This window comes from Zeugodacus cucurbitae, chromosome 6 (assembly GCF_028554725.1).
Source record: "Zeugodacus cucurbitae isolate PBARC_wt_2022May chromosome 6, idZeuCucr1.2, whole genome shotgun sequence".
NCBI classification, from domain to species: domain Eukaryota; kingdom Metazoa; phylum Arthropoda; class Insecta; order Diptera; family Tephritidae; genus Zeugodacus; species Zeugodacus cucurbitae.
In genome coordinates, this window is record NC_071671.1 from 22,855,894 (window position 1) to 22,878,991 (window position 23,098).

General features: G+C 35.2%; 1 protein-coding gene across 8 annotated transcripts in view; it reads left to right on the plus strand.

The window, feature by feature from the left end:
* The window catches only part of Igfals_6 (nyctalopin), a 213,783-nt gene that overhangs the window by 173,772 nt on the left and 16,913 nt on the right, over window positions 1–23,098 (plus strand). For all 8 annotated transcript variants that reach the window (XM_054233269.1, XM_054233264.1, XM_054233266.1 and 5 more), the window contains 2 exons: window positions 15,087–16,148; window positions 20,275–20,435. In XM_054233269.1, the coding sequence (XP_054089244.1) occupies window positions 15,162–16,148; window positions 20,275–20,435 (1,148 nt within the window). In that variant the 5' untranslated portion in view covers window positions 15,087–15,161. The remainder of the gene's footprint in view (window positions 1–15,086; window positions 16,149–20,274; window positions 20,436–23,098) is intronic.

A 23,098-nucleotide genomic window follows, 5' to 3' on the forward strand; every position in this document is an offset into this window, starting at 1 on the left:
AAATTCCCTTAGGAAACTATTTAAAACTTTTCGAGTCTAATCGAGTTACATGCATGCAGTTGTTCTTGCATACCACGAGGTGTTGCTCAAATTTGTAACTATGTGAGAAGCAGTAGCGGATTGAGTTTATGAAGTAGTTATTTGAAGTGTTGGTGATTTATTGGCGGTGATGTAATATATGAAGTATTTTTGAACTCTCGGAGCGTAGTAGTTACAAGGGAATTATTTTGAGGATAAAGAAATGACTGTTCTTAAATAGCTTGTTGGTCTAGAGATCTTGTAAGGATTTTCAAAATTATCCTCAGACCAAGAAATTTATCAGAGGTAGTTCTCACTATCAACAATTGTATTTACTGTATTTTTAAAATATATTCAAATTTTGTATTTTTCGATTTGAAGTTTTGAATTGAGATCTTAACTGTATTTTGCTCTCAAGGCTTGAGATTCAATTCGTTCTATTGATCGGAATTTACACCTTTTAATGTTGGCGATTTCTAAAATTAGTACACACCTTGGCTTTAAATACCAAGCCAAATTTATTTAAGGTTCTACAAAGGTTTCTAATCGGACTTAGTTTAAACATTGAATGACTATTAAAGCTATAATTTCTGAAAGGGACATGTTTCTCATCAGTTCAACAACAGTTCTCCTATGATCCACGGATTGTTCATGTACACTTTGCATAGCAAAAAGTCTTACAAAGAGTGGTCAGGAGATGTCAAAACTGGAGACAGTCAAGGTCTAATCTTTTTACATTACATTTAATGACAGATATATTAAACCACGATTCATCGATATCGTCGATATTGCCTTCTATCGACGGTTTCATAAAAAAAATATGCTCCGATGAAGCTTTTGCTGTAAACTTCGGGCCAGACAGCCACTTTTGGTAATGCAGTAGTGACATCCTATGGTCAGGAATTATCCCAAATATCCAAATTATGCTTATTAATGCGGACAAACTGTGTGAAATGGGTATGGTCACTTACCAAAATATACTGCTTCAACCACTACTTTAAATTTAAAGCTACATAAAAGATCACGTCATGGTACCTTCCTGAAACTGAAAAATATTTTCATAGAAACTAAAACCCAACAAAATATGATTGAAATATGAATTTTGTGAAAATTATTAGAAATTTCTAATTATTTGGTTACAAGGTTCTTCAAATAAATAAAAAAAATGTATGTCAACCAAACAGCAAAATTTTGATTAATACGCGAATATACAAGTAGCTTAAAAAACAAATTGGAGAAAATGTTTCTTACACTTTTAATCACACTATTAACAACGAATAAACAAATAAAGTACACATTCCAACAAAATAGAAACAAAACCAAGCAACAAAAACAATGACTGCTGTCACTGACACCGCTGCCGTGTTGACATGTAAAGCAATAAATTTAGAGCGAATTTTCAAAACTGAGCGCATGTAATGGAGAGAAGTATTTCGAAAATTCATGGAATTCTTTAAAGCAACAAGCGAAAGATGAATTTCAATAAAAGCAACAGATGTATTTCCGAGTGCAAAATGCAAAATGTGAAATTTCATAGAAATAAAAATACAAATACAACAAAATCAAGCAATAAAAAGCCAAAGCAGAATAAAAAATAGAAGAAAACTAGGTGATAAATACGAAGCACATTAAATGACAGCCCAAAATCTGTCGCCGCACACAGCGGCAACCAACAACCAGTAGCGCATGAAGAAAATTTATTAATTGGCATTTAAATAAGTTGCACGAATTAACATGTTAATAATTTAAAAGTAAACATTGCAAAGAAATGCCAAAAGCAAGCGACATAATAAATTACCACGGCCGCGTTGTAATAACAGAGCGTCAGCGAGTGGGCGGGCGGTGGCGTGTAGGCGCTAAAATAGCAAAGCGACACGGTCGCGACACATTTTATGCGCTGGACGCGCGGCCATTTCTTGCAGCGGCGAATGCCAAAGTTGCCAACAGTTTAATATTCACTTTGTCATAAAATGTGGCAGTGTGTGCGTTGCCAAAAATTGCCATAAAATATAAATGAGCGAGGCACACACACAGAGACTCAAAGTGTAAAGTTGAAGTGTACAGAAATGAAAATGAAATTTATAAATAGTCGTTGGTGAGTCAATATAATTTTCGTGCTAAGAACATTTTCAGTTTAATGGTTCGTTAGCAGGTGTGCGCGGAAGCTGGGAGAAAGCGAAGTGACGGTTGAGAGGCATGCATTTTATGGCAGTTAGCTTTGGGAGGAGCAAACTAAATGAAAACTTGTTGATTGTGTGATGAAAGGCCATAAAACGCTTTAGAAGAAATGCTTATGTTAAAATTGTTAAAGTATATAAAGAAGCAACGCGTGTTCTTAAAGAGCAGAATTGAGTACTTAATATACTGGCTCTGAGAATTCCTTAGAAAACTTAGTAATTGTTTGGTTATATTCAGGTCTAAACATTGCTTATATTTCTAGTTTAGATATATCAAGTCATATGTGGAATCATTTGTTAAGAAAGACAACCGTAACCCTAAGAAAAGATCCAATGCGTTATTAGCAATTTCATTATGTCAAACACATTGACAGTCATAATCAATCAGATTAAATATGTTGTCATTTAATTTCTTCTTCTTGACTGGCGTAGACATCGCTTACGCATTTATAGCCGAGTCCAAAACAGCGCGTCACGTATCCCTCCTTCTGGCAGTTTGGCGCCAATTGGTTATTCCAAGCGAAGTCAGGTCCCTCTCCACCTGGTCCTTCCATCGGAGTGGAGATCTCCCTCTTCCTCTGCTTCCACCAGCGGGTACTGCATCGAATACTTTCAGAGCTGGAGCACTTTCATCCATTCGAACAACAAGACCTAGCCAGCGTAGCCGCTGTTTTTTTATTCGCTGGTCTATATCTATGTCGTCGAATAACACATACAGCTCATCGTTCCATCGCCTGCGGTATTCGCCGTTGCCAATGTTTAAGGGACCATAAATCTTCCGCAAAACCTTTCTCTCGAAAACTCCTAGTGCCGTCTCATCGGATGTTGACATCGTCCACGCTTCTGCACCGTAAAGTAGGACGGGAATGATGAGAGACTTGTAGAGTTTGGTTTTTGTTCGTCGAGAGAGGACTTTACTTTTCAATTGCCTACTTAGTCCATAGTAGCACCTGTTGGCAAGAGTGATTCTGCGTTGGATTTCCAGGCTGACATTGTTATTGCTGTTAATGCTGGTTCCCAGGTAGACGAAATTATCTACAACTTCAAAGTTATGACTGCCAACAGTGACGTGGGGGCCAAGACGCGAATGCGCTGACTGTTTGTTTGACGACAGGAGATATTTCGTCTTGTCCTCGTTCACCACCAGACCCATACGCTTCGCTTCCTTATCCAGTCTGGAAAAAACAGAACTAACGGCGCGGGTGTTGTTTCCGATGATATCGATATCATCGGCGTACGCCAGTAGCTGTACACTCTAATAGAAGATTGTACCTTCTCTATTTAGCTCTGCAGCTCGTATTATTTTCTCCAGCATCAGGTTAAAGAATTCACACGAGAATGAGTCGCCTTGTCTGAAACCTCGTCTGGTATCGAACGACTCGGAGAGGTCCTTCCCGATCCTGACGGAGCTTTTGGTGGCGCAAATTGTGGGGTCTCCCTTTTTTGTGTATTGGGCAGAGTACACTGAGATTCCAATCGTCAGGCATGCTTTCTTCCGACCATATTCTGCAAAGAAGCTGATGCAAGCACCTTATCAGTCCTTCGTCGCCGTATTTGAATAGTTCTGCCGGTAATCTATCGGCCCCCGTTGCTTTGTTGTTCTTCAAGCGGGTAATTGCTATTCGAATTTCTTCATGGTCGGGTAATTGAACATCTGTTCCATCGTCATCGATTGGGAAATCGGGTTCGCCATCTCCTGGTGTTGTACTTTCACTGCCATTCAGCAGGCTGGAGAAGTGTTCCCTCCACAAACTCAGTATACTCTGGTCATCAATAACTAGATCACCTCTGGGGGTCCTACAGGAGTGTGCTCCGGTCTTGAAACCTTCAGTAAGTCGCCGGATCTTTTCGTAAAATTTTCGAGCATTACCCCTGTCAAGCTCTTCATACTCACGCAATTCGGCCTCTTTCTTTTTTTGTCTGCAAATGCGTCTCGCTTCCCTCTTCAGCTCTCGGTATCTTTCCCATCCCGCTCGTGTTGCTGTCGATCGCAACATTGCGAGGTAGGCAGTCTGTTTTCTCTCCACTGCGAGACGACAATCCTCATCATACCAGCTGGTTTTTTGGCTTTTCCAAAAAACCAATGGTTTCGGTTGCAGCTGTACGTAAAGCGCCAAATACACGACACGAACATTTCCGCGAACATTCCGCAATCTTGTTCGCAGCTTTGGCCATACACCATACGAACTTTTGGCCGAACATTAGTTCTCTTTCAGACAGCGATGAATACGGACAACAATTGTGCTGCAGCAATATTGCTCGCTGTGGCAATTAAGCGTAGAAAAAAAGGGGATTCTTTGCTTTATCTTTGCTTTTTACTTGCCACAATGATGGCAAAGATTTATACATTTCAATAAATTCACTCAGAAATTTTTTATTGTCCATTTTACTTTTCCGAGCACGTCTGTTCCGTTCAGAAATTAGTACGATTATGAGCTATTTCGCCATACACGCACGAACAGTTCGCGCAAATGTTCGGCAAAAATTAAAATATTTTGATTTTTGGAACATTTGCGCGAACTGGCAAACACCACCATACACGACAGAAAAGTTCGCAGAAACATGACATAACGGAAATGTTCGCGGAAATGTTCGTGTCGTGTATTTGGCGCTTAAGGAGTTTGATATGCTATCTCACAGCTCCCTTATACCGAGATGCTGATGAGTGCTCTCAGAGAGCAGGAGTGCAAGTTGAGTAGAAAATCGTTCGGCGGTCGGTTGTGATTGCAGCTTCTCGATGTCGAACCTTCCTTGTGTTTGTTGACGTGTGCGCTTTTCTACACAGAGGCGGGTGCGTATTTTAGCTGCTTCAAGATAGTGGTCCGAGTCGATGTTGGGACCACGAAGTGTACGCACATCAAAAACACTGGAGAAATGTCGTCCATCTATCACAACATGATCGATCTGGTTGCGAGTGATTCGATCCGGGGACAGCCAAGTAGCTTGATGGATTTTCTTATGCTGGAATCTAGTACTACAGACGACCATATTTCGGGCCCCGGCGAAGTCGATCAGCCTCAGACCGTTTGGTGATGTTTCGTCATTTAATTTGTATGGCGATTTATGACAAAATTTTTTGAGCCAAAATTGCAGCTTAGTAAGAGAATATTCAAATTTTAGCTTAACAGTTAAATAAATGTGAAAGTCATCACAAATGATATTAGTAATTTTTTATTACATTTCTCAACTTAATTGACATTTTCATCATTAAATTTGACAAAATGAAAACTTCTCATTAGACAGAAGTAGCTGAAATTAAGCTATTGATTGCCTAACTTTCTTAAACTTACTGGTAACTATTACCTCTGGTAACGTTTACTACCTTACAGAAAGAAGAGAGATTTAGAAATCCGTTATTGAGATTTGCAAATAAAACGGAAGAGAATCTAAGTAGTATATATGCCAGGAGTAGTCCAGCAGAGCGGCCCAATTTTCTGTCAAAAAAAAATTAAAAAAAAAGTATTGCCTCATTGAAAACCAGGCGTCTAAAAATACATCTGTTAAATTATTATTTTAAACTAGAGAGGGAGAAAGACATAATGATAACGCATTAAAAACTAATGATACCAGTTTATAAAACTTATACAAACAAGTGACTGACTTTTGACTTTATGATGACTGTTGGAATTAATAATTTAAGAGAGAGTTTATATGGTTGTTTTCTCACTATTTTTTATACCAATTTTCAATCCGCATATCTATTCCAAATTCTTTTCTCTTTAAAAGTTGAGTTATTTTTCTATTTTTTTTTTTTTTTGTAATTAATCATATTTCTTTTGTTGTTATTTTCCATTGAGATATCTATCTTTGATTATTAATCATAGATATTAAGTAAAATACTTCTAAGCTTTGACCACAGACATTATTATTTTTTAATTTCATCTCAAAAATATATTCCTTTACCTTTAAAGAAATATTTCTATTATTGTAACATCTACTACAACAAAGATGCACACTTTAGACCAGCCTGCAGAACCTAAAATTTTGCCCAATCCATCAATTTTCATGCAACATTCCACATGCCACATTTAAAATGAAATGAAATACTTCCGCACAGCTACTACATGCTAGCATGAGAAGTGAACTCCAAGCTGAAAAAAAACTCGCTTAGTAATTGTCAATTTGCCTGGCAAATTTTTAGTAATACAATCGTTTTTTTATTATTTTCGCTTCACGCGCCATAAAATCAGCGCACAATGACAGCGGCGCATACAAGTGCAACGCTAACAACAAAAACAACACCAGCAACAACAATCGCAATAATAATTAGAGGCGCATACTGACAACCAACAGCAGCCAACATTATTACTGTTGTCACTGTGCGACACACGAGTCATTTATGTTGCAAGCATAGCTGTGACAACAAAATTGGTCGCTGCCAAAACAACAATAACAACAAGTCGAAATGCATAGAAATAATATTTTTCTTCTCGTAATTTTGTGGTTGCATGTACCCAACTCTTAACTAAGCGGTAGACACAATAGACGTCTGTTTTACGCAGTCATTTTAACGCGACAAGCGACAAGTACGCGCCGTATTGTACTTGCAACATTTGCCACACGCACAGCTGAACTGCCGTTAGTTGGCAATGTAGCAACAGACGAAAATAGCAAGCTATTGTATGAAGTAGTAGCATGGCATAATATTGTTATTGTTGTTGTGTTTTTTTCTTTTTTTTGTTGTTGTATTTCGTTTAAGCAGTTTTGTTGTACTTCATTTAAACTTTTTTCTCTTGTGTTTAAGCTATTTTTGTTGTTGTTGTCAGCCACTTGCGCGCATTCATTTTGTCAGCATCATCATTGTTCCATTTTTCGCCTTGCCACCATTCTTGCCACAGTGGCGTGTGAGTGGCAGCCTTGCAGACGTGTACTCTATCTATGTATAGTTTTGTACAAATTATTTGGCCCGCGTCTGGCCGCTGGCTTCGTTGCGCACTATTGCCTGCTGCTGTCTGATTTATTTATTTTTTTTTTCTTGCTACTCTTCTCGGCGTCTATTTTTCGCTATGCGTACACTTCTCACCTCGCCATAGCCATGTCTTCCACGGTCACATTTTTTAATGTCTGCGAAGTTTGCCGATAATCAGCTCATGCATAGTGTTAAGAAGTTTTGTTTTAGTTAATTTTATTTTGTGTAACATTTTAGTTTTTATTCCGGGGGTTTTCCAATTTTTTTTTTTAATTTGTCTAGCATGCGATATTTTTTCTAATTTTTTTGTAACATGAGATATTTTTTTTTTGATTTTTCGGAGATTGTTATATAAAATTGATAAAATAAATTGAGTAAGAAAGAATAGAACAAACTGTATAACCCGATGAGCCAGAATATTCTTCAGGATAAAGATTTTCAAAACAAAAGCTTCTATTAACAATGAGTTTTATCCAATCTAGTAGTTCTGTGTATTATTTTCAAATAGCCGTAATCGATGTCAAGTACTAGATTTCTGTAGAGTACTTCTAAGGAATTGTTCACTCTTTGGTGAAAGATAAAGATATTTATATTTATTTGTTATTCGCTGCTTATAGACATTCTCATTAATAAAAAAATGTCCACCGTCGTTTTTTATCAATCTAGGAACAATATAGTACAGGTTGAGACATATCTTGATATAAAGATTCACAACTCACTCGTTGAACGAACTATTGCTTATTAAATGTTTTGTATCCTCTACCGGTACCGAGCATTACGGTGGTTTCTACAGTACTACACATATATGGAATCTTCTACCTTTTCGTGAGAGACTTAGGCATGCAAGTTAGCTTCCAATGACCTTATTAACCCTTTAAGTAATAAACTTGATAATCTAACTTTTCTCCTTAGCCAAATAGCAGCTATTTGTTTGAAGTTGAAAGTTTTATTCTGAGAGAAAGTTCTTCAACTTGAACCAACATCGTTGTGGTGGGTGACTTATAAGGATTCCGGTTAGTTTAAATAATATTTCGATTTTTCTGGGTTATGGGTTCTTCTACGGATATCTAAAACTTCAGTGAACCTTCATTTTAAATTATTACATTTACCTGAGACTGAAAATAGGTAATCAGACTACACTAAATTGCGTTTCCAGTATTTCGTAGTTCTTAAACCTCAGAAGATATCGATATCGGCTCTTTGATCACTATTTTCCTGTTTTGAGGTTATGTCCCAAGTTATTATGCTTCCTGATGGACTGACCGCAAAACCTTTCCGCTACAGTTTTTACGATAATATTACTCCAAAAATGTTAATTGAGTTGCCAAATATTGCCATATCAGTGCTCTCTTTGCTCTTTAATGCAATTCTTGGTTTCGGGTACTATCCAATTTCGTGGAAAAAGTCGCAGATCATCATGATAGATAAATCTGGAAAAGACTTAACACAACCGTCTTCCTACAGACCAATAAGTCTCTTACCCTGTATTTCCAAAATATTCGAAAAAGTTTTACTATCAAAAATGTCTCCTTTCCTCCACGAAAATAATATAATACCAACCCACCAATTCGGGTTTCGTGCTAAACATGGCACAGTAGAGCAAGTGAATAGAATTACAAACGAAATCAGGAAGGCATTCGAGCACAGAGAGTACTGTTCAGCTATTTTTCTCGATGTAGCTCAGGCGCTCGATAAGGTCTGGCATGAAGTCCTTTTGTGGAAAATCAAAAACGTTTTACCTTACGAATTGCATAAAACATTGGAGTAATATTTAAGAAATAGGAAAATTTACAGTTAAAGTAGCAGATTTTATATCAGAAGAACGAGCAATAAGGGCCGGTGTACCTCAAAGCATGGTATTAGGCCCTACTCTGTACATAATATATACAGCAGACATTCCAATAGCAAATAACGTATTGACATCCACTTTTGCGGATGACACAGCCATAGTAAGCCGAAACAAATGCCCCATTAGAGCATCAAGAGTATTAGAGGAGCACTTAACTTGTGTCGAAGAAAGGCTAGCCAACTGGCATATAAAAATTAATGAGCAAAAATGCAAGCATGTTACATTTTCTCTAAGACCAGAAACATGTCGGACAGTTAAAATAAACAATGTGTTAGTACCCCAAGCGAATGAAGTAACTTATCTTGGGATTCATCTGGATCGAAGGCTTACGTGGCGGAAGCATATAGCTAGTAAAGTAACTTGTATGATGTTAAGAGCAGCAAATTTAAATTGGCTTCTAAACAAAAATTCTAAACTTAGCCTAGACAACAAAGTCCTGTTATACAATGCAATCATAAAACCGATTTGGATGTATGGTATTCAACTGTGGGGTACGACCTGTGCAACCAACATTGATATAATTCAGAGATTCCAATCTAAAATGCTTAGAGCAATAACGGGTTCACCATGGTACATGCGTAATGAAAATATCCATAAGGATCTTGACATTCCTATGGTAAAGAAGGAAATAGAGGACAGCAGAAAGAAATATATTTCTAAACTTCGTGAACATCCAAACCCATTGACAAATGCCTTGGTACATTTCAATCAAACTTGTTTAAAAAGAAGAGATCTACCTAAACCTACTAAAGAGCAACGTTCTGCCAAAAAGCTCAAACACATTCTTGAGCTCTTAGTTGTAAATAGATTTAAGATTTTAATACTTATTGTTAGGCTTTAAACAAAGCAGATTCAATAAATAAAGAAACATTGAAAAAAAAAAAGTTTTCTCTTATTGGAGACAACTACTGAATACAAGAAACACAAAGACAGTAAATGCTACAGCCCAGACCATTTCTACTCCAAAATCACTCAGCAAATCACTACTCAATTCAATCACGAAATTCAATGCATAAAATTAACAAAAAAATTTACCTTCAAAAATGAATCCGCCAGCGAAAAAATCAATCCTCACCAGTTAAAAGCGAAAGCGCGATAAACCTAATTTTGGACGAAATTGAAAGTTTCTTCGTCTAAATTTGCAATTGAAATGAGGCCGGTACAATGGAGCTGAGCGCATTTGCATACGTCCTTAATATTGGACGACGTTCTTAATATGCAGCCAATACCACTTTCAACGAATTCACTTCAACGCCGCCGCCTGCTGCACTGTTCCTGCTTCCTTCTATAATTTTTGCGAGCTGTCACGCTAAGCTCAAGTGGCTACGCCAACAACAGCTCAACGCCATTTTAGCCAATGTCAATAGACATTTGCGATCGGTTTTTGCCAAGCCACTTCAAAGCTTTTTGCCACCATTTCCCGTATTTTGCAATACATTTTCCCTTGGCATTGTTCCGCAGCAATTTCATAGCGCTTGCATTCGAGTGGTGTTGTTTTTGTAATTTTTTGTTTTTGTGCTGCTTCAAGGTTTAAGGCTTCTTACACCGTTAGGCTGCCTGCATTTTCAATAAAAAAGAATAAAGAAGAAAGCGTGAAATGCAAACGCCGCAAAGCAAAATTTGGTGGAAAATTGAAAGTGCCGCAGCACGTGTGGCACGTCGCAAATGTTAAGGCGGATAGAAAAAAACAGAAAAACAATAAAAGCGCATGCAGCTGCGCTAACACTTCGATTGAGTTGCCAATCGTGAGTTCTCTGTGTGGGTATGTGTGTGTTTGTTATTGTTTTTGTCGCTACTTAATGCAGTTTTTTGTTGCGCACTTCAATGACTTACCGCGTTGCACTTGGAGCGCATATTTGGCTGCTTATTACATCTTTTTTTGTATTTTATTTTTCCTTCTTTCTTTCACTTTTTATTCTCTGCGCTTACTAGCGCTTAGCACCTGTCAGCTTGCCGCTTTCGTTACTTCATTTTTATTTGTGTGAGTGGAAATTTTTGCTGCTTACACAAATTGCCTCGCCGCTCTCCTGACAGCTAAGCTTAGCTTATAGACTGTGGGTTTGTAACGCCAAAAAGCATACTAGTAATACTAAACGTAGTGGCGAAAAATCGTTCAAATTGGCATGGAAATATTGATACTTCGTAGAAAAATGTTCATAAAACAAACAAGATATAATAATAATTAGAAAATTTTTTGATACAACGGGGATAAAAAATTAACATTTTATTATTATTATTTATTAAAAATATATTTTTTTTATTTATTTACCTTTGTTCTATATTTTAATATAATGGAGCAATATAATTAAAGCAATATTTTTTGTTTCGATTTCCACATAAATTCTTATTTAATATTCTTCTTCTTCTTGACTGGCATAGACACTGCTTACGCGGTGCACAACAGCGCACCACGTATCTCTTTGTCGCCATTTGGTAATACCAAGTGAAGACAGGTCCTTCTACACCTGGTCCTTCCATCGAAGAACATTCTGCGAGCGTAGCCGCTGTCTTTTTATTCGCTGAACTATGTCAATGTCGTCGTATAAATCGTACAGCTCATCGTTCCATCGTCTGCAGTATTCGGCGTTGCCAATGTTTAAGGGACCGTAAATCTTCCGCAAAACCTTTCTCTCGAAAACTCCTAGTGCCGTCTCATCGGATGTTGACATCGTCCACGCTTCTGCACCGTAAAGTAGGACGGGAATGATGAGAGACTTGTAGAGTTTGGTTTTTGTTCGTCGAGAGAGGACTTTACTTTTCAATTGCCTACTTAGTCCATAGTAGCACCTGTTGGCAAGAGTGATTCTGCACTGGATTTCAAGGCTGACATTGTTGGTGTTGTTGATGCTGATTCTCAGGTATACCAAATTATCTACGACTTCAAAGTTATGACTGTCAACAGTGCCGCGGGAGCCAAGACGCGAATGCGCTGTCTGTTTGTTTGATGACAGGAGATATTTCGTCTTCCTTATCCAGTCTGGAAAAAGCAGAACTAACGGCGCGGGTGTTGTTTCCAATGATATCGATATCATCGGCGAACGCCAGCAGCTGTACACTTCTTCCCGATCCTGACGGAGCTTTTGGTGTTGCTCAACGTCAACTTACATAGCCGTATTAGTATTGCGGAGATACCAAATTCAGACATCGCGGCGTAAAGGCAGCACCTTTTCGTGCTGTCGAAAGCAGCTTTAAAATCGTCAAAAAGGTGGTGTGTGTCGATCCTCTTTTCACGGGTCTTCTCCAAGATTTCGCGAATGGTGAATATCTGGTCAGTTGTGGATTTTTCAGGACTAAAGCCACACTGATAAGGTCCTATCAGTTAGTTAACGGTGGGCTTTAGTCTTTCACACAGTACGTTCAATAGAACCTTATAAGCGATGTTAAGAAGGCTTATCCCACGGTAATTGGGGCAGATTGTGGGGTCTCCCCTCTTGTGGATTGGAGAGAGTACACTGAGATTCCTATCGTCGGGCATGCTTTCTTCCGACCTTATTCCTCAAAAAAGCATACACCTTATCAGCTCTTCACCGCTATCAGCTCTTAATATTAATGAAATAAATAAAATGCCATACAAAATTGTTTAAAAATATTAAAAATTATTATTCTCTGAAAAAAAATTTCTTCAGTTAATATACTGAAAATCTCTACTCAACTTCACATAAATATACCACATTCAGGCACAAGTAGTCAAGCACTTCCTTATAAATTTCACTCTTCATTATACTTTATACCTTTGCGTTTAAAATTCCCAAAGCAAACCTTAACCACCGCAATGGTTGTACTAGAATTACTTGTGAGCCAGCATATGTAGTAAAATATGTGAAAAGTACATAAAGTTTATGAGAAGTAAGCAAAGATTTCCAAGAAATAAAAAAAGGTAAACTAAAAAGCAGTAAAAAGTTTGGGGAAAAGTTTGCAACCACGTAAAAAGTAAGAGCACAATATAAAACAAATTCACAAACAATCAAAAAGGAAATGATATACTCAATAAATTTACCTTTCGTAGAAGCCGCAAAAAGGCGTTTGTTAATAATTTTTGCGGCGAGAAACCGAAATTTCATAAGCTGGCAGTAAAAGAGTTACTACAGAAACATCAAAGCCTTTTACCCCTCGGTTTTGAAGCGTCGCTGAAATTCTGAGTAACCCTATGTAATTGCACTTCTAGGCTTTTATAGGCCTTTCTAGCGTGTTTAAAATGCACTTTTTCGTGAGAACTTTCACGTTTTAATCGCTTTGACTCAAAGTATGAGTACCAAAATAAGCCTGGCTTTTGCCCCTTTTTGGCATTTCAAAGCTTTGTTTTTATGCTTTCCCTCTACTGTACCTCAATTTGCATTCAACTACAACTTTCGCTTGTTTTCTGTATATTTTTTACTTTTTTTTAATTTTTGGTTACTCATACGCCCCGTCATGCGTCACACAAAGTCATATACTATTACTACTGCAAGTATATGTGCGCAAAACTTTCTCAACCTCGCTTGTGCGTATATGCGTGTTTAATAATTTACACGTATGTTTTATTGGCGTGGTAAACAGATATTTTTCTTATTTTCGCATGTGAAAAAGTTTCGTCAAAAATGTCGTTTTTAGTACTTTTATAGCTTGCCAACATTTCATTTTTATTTGCTGCCCTAAGAGGGTTGCGCAAAAGCGCAAAAGCATTGTGGTTAAAGTGAGCAACTTCTTGTGCGAGCAATTGAGTTAAATTGTGTGTTGGTTGGAATGGAGGAACCAAAATTTGTACAACAGTTTTCGCTTTGTGCTGATTTGGAAAGCCAAATATTACTAGGGGCAACTGTTGGTGAGGTGTGTAGGATTGAATTTAACATAAATTTTAAGCATTTGACAATCGATTTATGCAATGTATTGAATTAATATTATAATTTTTTTGTTTTTAGCTAAATTTGTATGTCTTTGAAGAGCTTATATCTTTGTCAAAAATATACAAAAATCATATATTTTAGATTTAGTGCTACTTGAAACTGTTTTAAGTGGAATTAAGGATGTATTTTTCATTGATAATGTAACATTATTAAGCACTCAGTTTGAGTTATTTCCCACTGTCGTTTATTCTTTTAGCTTGCATGGTTTTTATATGCTAGCCGTGTGGTGGGGCGTATGAGCAACATGTTGAAATTTATTGAAAAATATTTTTTAATTTACTTGATAAATTTATTTGCCAATATAAGGCTGTTATTTAGTAAATTATACCAGAAAAATAATTCAACATAATTAAGTGAAGTATTCAATTAAATTTTAAAATACTAAACTTCAGTAGTAACTATACTTGTTAGAAACATTATAAGCGGACTAAAACAATATACTACAAAAGACATAGAAATTCGTTAATGCAGTTGGTGCTTAAATTCACTTTGTCTCGATATATTTGCCGGTTGAAAAGGTAAAAATATTTCCTCCTCCCTTTTAGAATTTTTTTGAATTAAAATTTTTAAATAAAATCTTGAACGAGTGTTGATGAACTGCATTCTTATAAAAATCTGACGTTAGAATATTTTCCACACCATACTGCATTATTCTTTAATACTTTTAGTAGCTATGGCTCCATATAAGACTTAAGAGTTTCTCTCCAGGCAGTTTTTGGCATACCAATCCTTTAGTAGCTTCAAAAGCCGTTCATAAAATCGAAATAATTATTCAAAATAAATATTATTATTTATTTTTATTGTTTGTAAACTTTTTTGTTTTAGTATTATTTTTGTTTTTTTTTATGTTTAGCTTTTGGTTTTCCACAGTACAGTTGTTCTGTTATTTAATTTTATTTGCTTTTAATAATTCAATTAAATCACGGAGCGCATTAAAGCACGTCCGTACTCTTTGGATGCTCACAAAAGTTCTCAATTGTTCTCAAAAACTTGATATTCATTATTTTTTTTTTCAAATATTAACTGATATTTATTCGGACCTTGTTTAATTAAATAATTTTTTATAAAAAAATTAATATTTTAAAGTAAAAAAATATTATTTTTTATTAAAAAATTAAAAAAATGAATAATATTTATAGAAACATTTAAAAATAAAAAATAACGATAGATTACAATTCTATGTAAATATTAAAAATAAAATTAAATTAAATAAAAACAATAAATAAAAAATTCTTTCTCCATTTTTTCAGCATCCAGCATGCGCCTGAACTAAGCAGAGCCAAATAAAAGAAACAAAAAACATATACATATATACAAAAGCACAAATGTGCCCACTGTACATGACAGGCATACCCTATCAAAGCAAAGCAACAACAAATAAAATGGGCACACAAACAGTTTGCACAAGTCCAGTGAGATGGACAAAAGCGAAGGCTACACAAAACAACAAAAGAACTACAACAAATACGCTGAGCAACGCACAAAACCACCGAAATCAGAGGCAAAACAGAGCAACAACAACAACTAGTTGGAGAACAATAACAACAATAATGTTGCTCTGCACACTCACACTGCTGAGTTTTGTGACGCAAACGCAAGCCTTCTGCCCCTCAAAATGTCAGTGCCTCAACGTGGATGCGAACAGTCATGCCTACTGTGTGGACGCCGCACTCGAAGATGTGCCCATCCAGCTGAATCCGGAAACGAAATACATCAATTTGACGCGCAATCGTATACGTAGTCTCGAATTTACGCTGCCATTTTATATGAAACTCGAAGTGATCGATTTGTCGCAGAATCTGATCGATAAGTTGGGTTCAAAAAATTTCGAATATCAAAATGATATGCGCACACTGAATTTGAGTCGCAATTCGGTGAGCGCGCTGCAAAAGGACGCCTTTAAAGGGCTGAGTAATTTGCTGGTGCTCGATTTGAGTTATAATCGCATTGAAGTGGCCGACGCCAGCGCCATGAGTGATCTCACGTCGTTGATTAAACTCGATTTGACCAATAATAATATTGTGAGTTTGGAGGATAATTGCTTTCACAATATGATATCGTTGGAGATATTGATATTCAAGAATAATCAGCTGTTGGATGTGCCATCGAATAATTTGCAGCATTTGCATGCGCTCAAATCGCTGGATTTATCCGACAATCTGGTGGAATATGTGCGTAATGATAGTTTCGAGGGGCTGCGTGAGTTGGTCATGCTGACGCTGCGTGGCAATGTGATATCCGAGTTGGATTTGAGCGCTTTCGAGGGTCTGACGGCGTTGAAGCATCTCAATTTGGCTGATAACAATTTGACGGTAAGTGTGAGACGGCGAAATTGAAAAAAACGAAAAAGGAAAAAAATATTATATAATATAAATTATTTAGTATTTACACATCAGCATTGAGCCGAAGTTTTTATCGATTGCCAAGTTATTTAGTTATATGTTGAGTAAACAATACTTTTGTAAACAGATATTTATCTTTGGAGTTCTACTAATTCACAGATTCAATAGTATTCAGTGAAGAACGCGTAGATTCAGCGATTCTTCATTACTGATCTGGAAAATAGAAAATTTCTGTTTCATTCAGCTTCATATGCCATAAGAAACTGATGGCTCAAGTCGTACAATTAACTTAGAATTCAAGTTTGTACATACAATTTTAACATTTGATACTAAACACGTAAAGATTGCTTTTAACTTTTGCGTTAAACTTATGTCATTAAATTGAACAGAACTTTATGTATTGGCTCCTAGAGGTAGGCAACATGTAATTTTATGAAATGAGTTTTAAGCTAAGTTGCAAATTTTTCTTATATTAAATTTTTGGATAAATTTATACCGCCTGATTAATATATGTACATTTTTGACATTTCTATTTTAATGAAATAGAAGTATACATTTGGTTTGTTAATGAAATATTCATACTTGGCATATACGAAAAAGTTCATATCACTTTAAATTTGCAAAATTATTATTTATTTATTATTCTTTTTTTATTCTTTTAAGCATTTCACATTTAGCATATTTTACAATTTTAATAAAAATGAATTGCATACTTTTGGTGATGCTATGCTTACAAATGCTTACAAGTTGCATTAATTTTTCAGCTTTACCTTAAGTATCTCTTATTAAATAATAAAAGCAACTATTTTTAATCCCCAAAAGTATGCAAAATGCATAAAGAAACTATTTTATCTCGAGCTGTTTGCATACATAATTCATTTAAAAGCATTCAGCGTTGCGTGTTTCATTTTAAAGGTCACTCTTTTGTTCATTTTTCTTTGCCTTATATACGCTACTTCGCTTCTATTCTCCTTCCATTACATAAATAATTTTTTTTGCTCAATTTTATTAAAATCTCTCTTGTCTCTGTCGGTTTCAGATAATTTTTTTAAAGAAATTACTAAATTGAATCAAATTTTATTATGTAGTACAAAATCATGCAGGTTTTATGGTTTTCATAATTTTTTTTTACAAAATTTTGGCAAAAAGTGCTTGTTGTTATAACGGATTTTTATAAGAAAATAAAATTGTAATTTTTTTTCACACTTCGCTTTTAGGATAAAAATTTAATAAATTTTGCAAATAAAAAATACATATTACTCTATTTAAATTTTCTTCGCTGCGAAGAGATGTTGATGTTTTTTGTAAATTCCTTTCCATATTTAATTCTTTTTATTCTTTTTCATTTAAATAAGCATATCCATATCTTTCATATAATATTTTTATGTTTTTTTGTCATATTTTCAAATTTTTTCACGTAATTTTTGCTTTTCCTCCGCTGAGTAACCTTACACAAGCAGCATAGCTATATATGTAAATATATATATCGGTTAGCTATGCATTTTACTTTCTTCTTTCGCTCTCCGTCTTTCTGCAATATGCATCAGACGTTGACAGTCGCCTTAAATAATACAATAGTGCACATGCTGAGTGACAGTTAAATGCGGTTGACATTTTTGGTTTCAATGGAAAAGCAAGCTTCAAATGCATTGAATTATTTAGTGGCATATTTAATGGTGCGAAAGCGAATTAAATGAGGAAATTAGTGTAAATAATATTTATTTATAGCAATAGTATATACAATTTTTAAAAATTGTAAAACTGAAGCTGTATCACACCAGTAGCTGTTTCAGCATTTCATTTATTATTCCTATATCAACCGACCACAAATCATTCATAGAAAATTTACATTTACTGTAATTTCCTTATTAACAAATGAACTGTGGCATCTCTGGCTGTCCGCCATCGATTTTCACTTAACAACCACCTAGTCTGTCTTGGCTGCAATGTCAGCAATATCGTGTCGAGTGCACACATAATTTATTGCACAACCTTAAAATGCACATTCAAATGCCAACGCAAGCCACTAAAAGCGCTTACAACAACAATAACAGCAAAAACATTAATTATACAGCTATAATATCGCGATGGCAGCACACGTACTAGCACTAATAGAACTATGAGTACTATGCTTTAGCGTAGCTTGTCAACTCAAATGGGCAGCACTTAATAACAAAAGTGAAGTGGTTGCGCATACGACATGGCGTACCACTGACTGGCGTGTGAAGTGCTGTGAGCGTTGTATGAAGGTGTAAGATATGTGAAGGTTGAAATTACATTTTTTTCACTATTTGAGGAAAGTAGCATGCGATGTAAAATATTAAAAGGCTTTATATTATAATTAATTATGCATTTTTATTATAAATTTGAGATATGAAAATTAAGAAATTATACTTGTCTTACTGTAGTCTCATTAAGATTCTCAACATCAACTGATTCAACTTCATATAATATTTGACTTTTTTTTTGTTGGACATAATTTTTTACTTTTTGCTTTTCCCTCATTCACCTTTTGGCTTTTTCAAGCCGAAACACTGCCTGGCGTATGAAGTGTTATGAGTGTTGTATGAAGGTTGAAATGACATTTTTTCATTACTGGAGGAAAGTAGAATGCGATGTTAATTATTAAGAGTCTTTCAAGTATAATTAATTTTAAATTTGAGATATGAAAAATTAAATATAATACGACGTATGAGCGGTGTACTAATCTTATATTAAATTAAAATTACTTGCTAAAATATGGGTAATGAGATGTGTCAGAATAAATATGAAGAATATTATCAATGTTTTAACGAATGCAATGCATAATATGTACTCATTGTCTTACTGGTCTCATTAAGCTTCTCAACAGCAACTAATTCAACTTCATATAACATTTCACTTTTTTATTTTGGCTATATTTTTTACGTTTTGCTTTTCCCTCATTCATCTTTTGGCTTCTTCAAGTTCTATTTGCATAATCATAAGTATATTTGCACTCACTCATACTCTATATACAATTCATTATCATACTCCATCAGTATGGCATTGCCAAAAGATGCTGCTTATTGCATTCCAATGCACACTAATCAAACACGAATTTCCATTTCAATCAATCAAATTATGGTATATTGCTTACCTACGTAGGAGGAGCATGGCAAAAGAAGGATATCAGGATATATATACATATATATATCTGTGAATAAATATTTCGGTATATTGATTGCCTGCCTGATTGCTTTACTGCTGATATATTTATATTTGCATTTCCACATACTATATACAGTTGGATATAGCTATATATGCATCTACCTTATATTACTTCACCTTACTGCATTAAATGCAATCTTCAGACCACAACTTCACTTCAGTTGTTGCATGAAGATTGCGAAATTGTGACTGCGTGAGTGCAGTAGTGCAAAATAATTATTGGAAATTGCGGTGGTAATCAATCACTCGACTCATATAGTGGTTTGGCAAATTCATTATTCCACAAATGGATCATGTGTCACACAAGCATACATATAGTGGTGAGGTGTATTCAAGGTAGAAAATATAGTGCAAGAACAGTGACATTCAAGATATCAAATAAAGGTTTGTAGTATATAAATTTCAAATGTTGCTAAGAACGCTTTTTCTTAGTTTTTAAAAGTATAAATTATGAGTTTCAACTTCCAGCTGTACATTTTCTTTCATGCGTTTTCATGAGATTACTAAGTAAACAATTTCAATATTCTGAAAATGGTATGAGGTTTGAGTAGAAAAATAATTATTATATTGGTATGCAGAACGACAGTGGTTGCTTGACATTATCGATTATTTAGCGAATTATCGAATTTTAGCAATTTATAGTGGAATATTGTTGGCTCTCCCAAATCAAATCATTCTCTTTATTACTACAAATATTTTATTTCTTTGCAAATACATACATACAAAATGAATATATAAATATTTTAATTAATATTGTATGACGAAATATCGATATTTATCGATTTATAATAGAATATTATTTGGCCTACTTCAAATCATAGCTATACTTTATTAAAAAAACAATCGTATTTCTTAGTAAATAAATCTTCAAAATTAAAATTAAAATATTTTTTCTTCTCCTCCACAGATGGTGCCTACACAACAGCTCTCAAAGTTATCGAATCTAACCTATTTATCGTTGAGCGGTAATCGTTTTACACAACTGCCAGCGGTGGCTTTCATGAACCTATTTCACTTGCGTGAATTGCATTTGAATCGTTTGGATCATCTCAATCGCATTGATTCGAGGTAAGTTGAAGAAATAATTTTTTACTGTGTTACAGGTCTTATGAAGAACCATATAAAACTATGTAAACTTATGAAAATGCAGAGAGTTGCAGAAAGATGCATAAATTTGCTCAATTAAGAGTTATTTAAAGGTAAATGTACTAAACATTTTTGTCATAATATCATTACCTGTCAAAATACTTGCTGCTAGTCTCCTGTATTTGCCATACAGCGTCTCAACAGACTACTGGTAATTTCTCATTTATCAAATTCGGACATAATTGTCCAACACTTGATCGCTCGCCGACCTTTGTCGTGTAACTGTCATCATTTAAATACTTGTAACTATTCACTGAACATATCAGTGCCTCACGTGCAGTGAAGCAAACAGAAAATCATAGCAATATATTTATATATATTGATATAACTCAGCACAGTAGCAGGCAGTATATGCAGCTGAGCACAACAAATCAAGCAATCAAATCATGCAAATAATTCAATAATTTCTCTGGGGTGAAATTTTCATATGCAAAGCACAAAAGAAAAAGCACAGCATACATATGCAGGCACAAGCAACATACGTGAACAGCGTGGCAAGTCAGCGAGTGTCTTGAAGTGTTATTGTAGTGGTTATGGCTTCAGTTGCAAACACATATACATATATTATACTTTAAAGACAGGAGAAGCGTGGTTTGCCTGCATTTGATCTGATGTCTTGCCAACACCAACGCTTAACCAATGCTTTGATATATAAACCATATGTTCAATCAGCTGCCAATGTTCAACCTCAAACTCACACAAACAGAAAGAGAGTGAGTCTCTCTCTCTACTCAACTACGTTGTTCCACCAAATCGTGTTGTGTGTGTAATTTCTGAATTTCTGCTGCGCGTATTGATGCATCCCAAGTTGATTTGCGATTAAGTCTTGTGTATGATTGTTTGTCTGCCTTTGCCACGACGCACCACATACACACACATACATAGAGAGATAAATATTTTCATACGCAGAAGAGCTCATAAACTCATATGTATGACTGTTCCACCACCTTGTCTCACAGCTAACAATCTACTGCTTCATTTCTTCGTTTGTCTGCATGCCGTCTGCCAACTGTCTTTCAGCGCCAGCGTCCTTGCATATCTTACATTCATTCCATTGTAAGACTGCCTTGCCCTCAACATTGACACTCAACGTCGTCGGTTCAATGTGTTTTAATGTTCATTCGCGCCTCAGCGCGTTTCGCACACACTCCGCTGTCTATGCATTTTAGCTGGCATTCAAATATTTCATTTTCCTTTGCGCCTGATGATATGCTAAATGTCCTTTGGGTAATATTACACCATACATATGTGTAACTGGCAATATTGTTATATTCCGAGTACGTCTGTTTACTAAACAGCTGTCAACAACTGATGGGCATATAAATGGCAAACATGACATTTTTGGTATGTTTCATTACTGGTAATTGAAATGCAAGCATGTGTAGTGGTGTCTTTAATGAGTTGGGGGAAGTGGCAGGAATTTTATCTTTAGTTGACTTGATATCAGAAACGTTTATTAGAAAAATTAAAGAACGTTGAAAATATATGGAAATATTTGCTTTAAGTGTATTAAGATGATTAAAAATGTGTTTGGGGAATTATTTTTTTATTAAAGTGTATTAAAAATTATTAGAATTATTTTGTAAAAAAAAATATACTTTAATTGAACCCTTTAAAAATATGCATCATTGTCCAGAGATAGCGGCATAATTTAACGCTAAGGTCACAGCTTCGACTGTTTGATAAAACATTATAATCATCTATCTTTGAAGTAGCAATACCTATTTTGAGCTCTCTAATTTGGCTTCCTTTGTGAAAAAAATGGCTCATTGAGGAAAGAAGTAGACTTTAGGAAGAAATATATAGAAATTATTGTTGTTATTATAACGGCACAAAACATTCTCCAAAAAGTTTTGAGGAATGCTGCCGATATTACATTCCTTGGTCACATAAAAGTCCGAGGCCGTTCCGATTACATAACTGGTATTTCATTTTCGTAGTTGGTTCAATCTGGTTTACCATTTCATAATAAATAAACATACTCTCTAACAACGTTTATTTCTGACATACAGTTGATGCAAAAATTGCTGGTCGAATTGGGTCTGACGGCTGGAATTTATTCGACGGTCACTTGACGAAATAATTTTAAAACAAATAACAAGTTCTTATATATATAATAAAGCAAAATTCTTAGCCAAAACATTAAATTATAAATTATTTCATCTTGAAAATCCTATGTCTAAAAAACACGCTTTAGTGTCAACTGACATGAGAATAAGTCTCAAGATATGCTTTGTATGTGATTTTAACTTAAAAATTATCTGTATATAAGTATGTAGTTTTTATCTTGAACCATTACAATTAGGGATATTATATCTATGATTCTTATTATATGCCTTAATTATTATTTAAATTTTTTCACAAAATCTGCAAAGAAATTTAAATTTTGATTACTAAAACTTAATTTTAGAAATTTGAGTTCAGCTTAACTTCATTTCTATTCAATTTAATTTTTATTTTTCTCCATAACCCTATCTTCACAATCACTTCTTAACCACTGTTTTCAATTGCTCAACCTCTTTTGTACGCTTGCCTGCGGCCGGCACAACAACGCACACACAGAAAAAATTCAATCGACAAGTTGC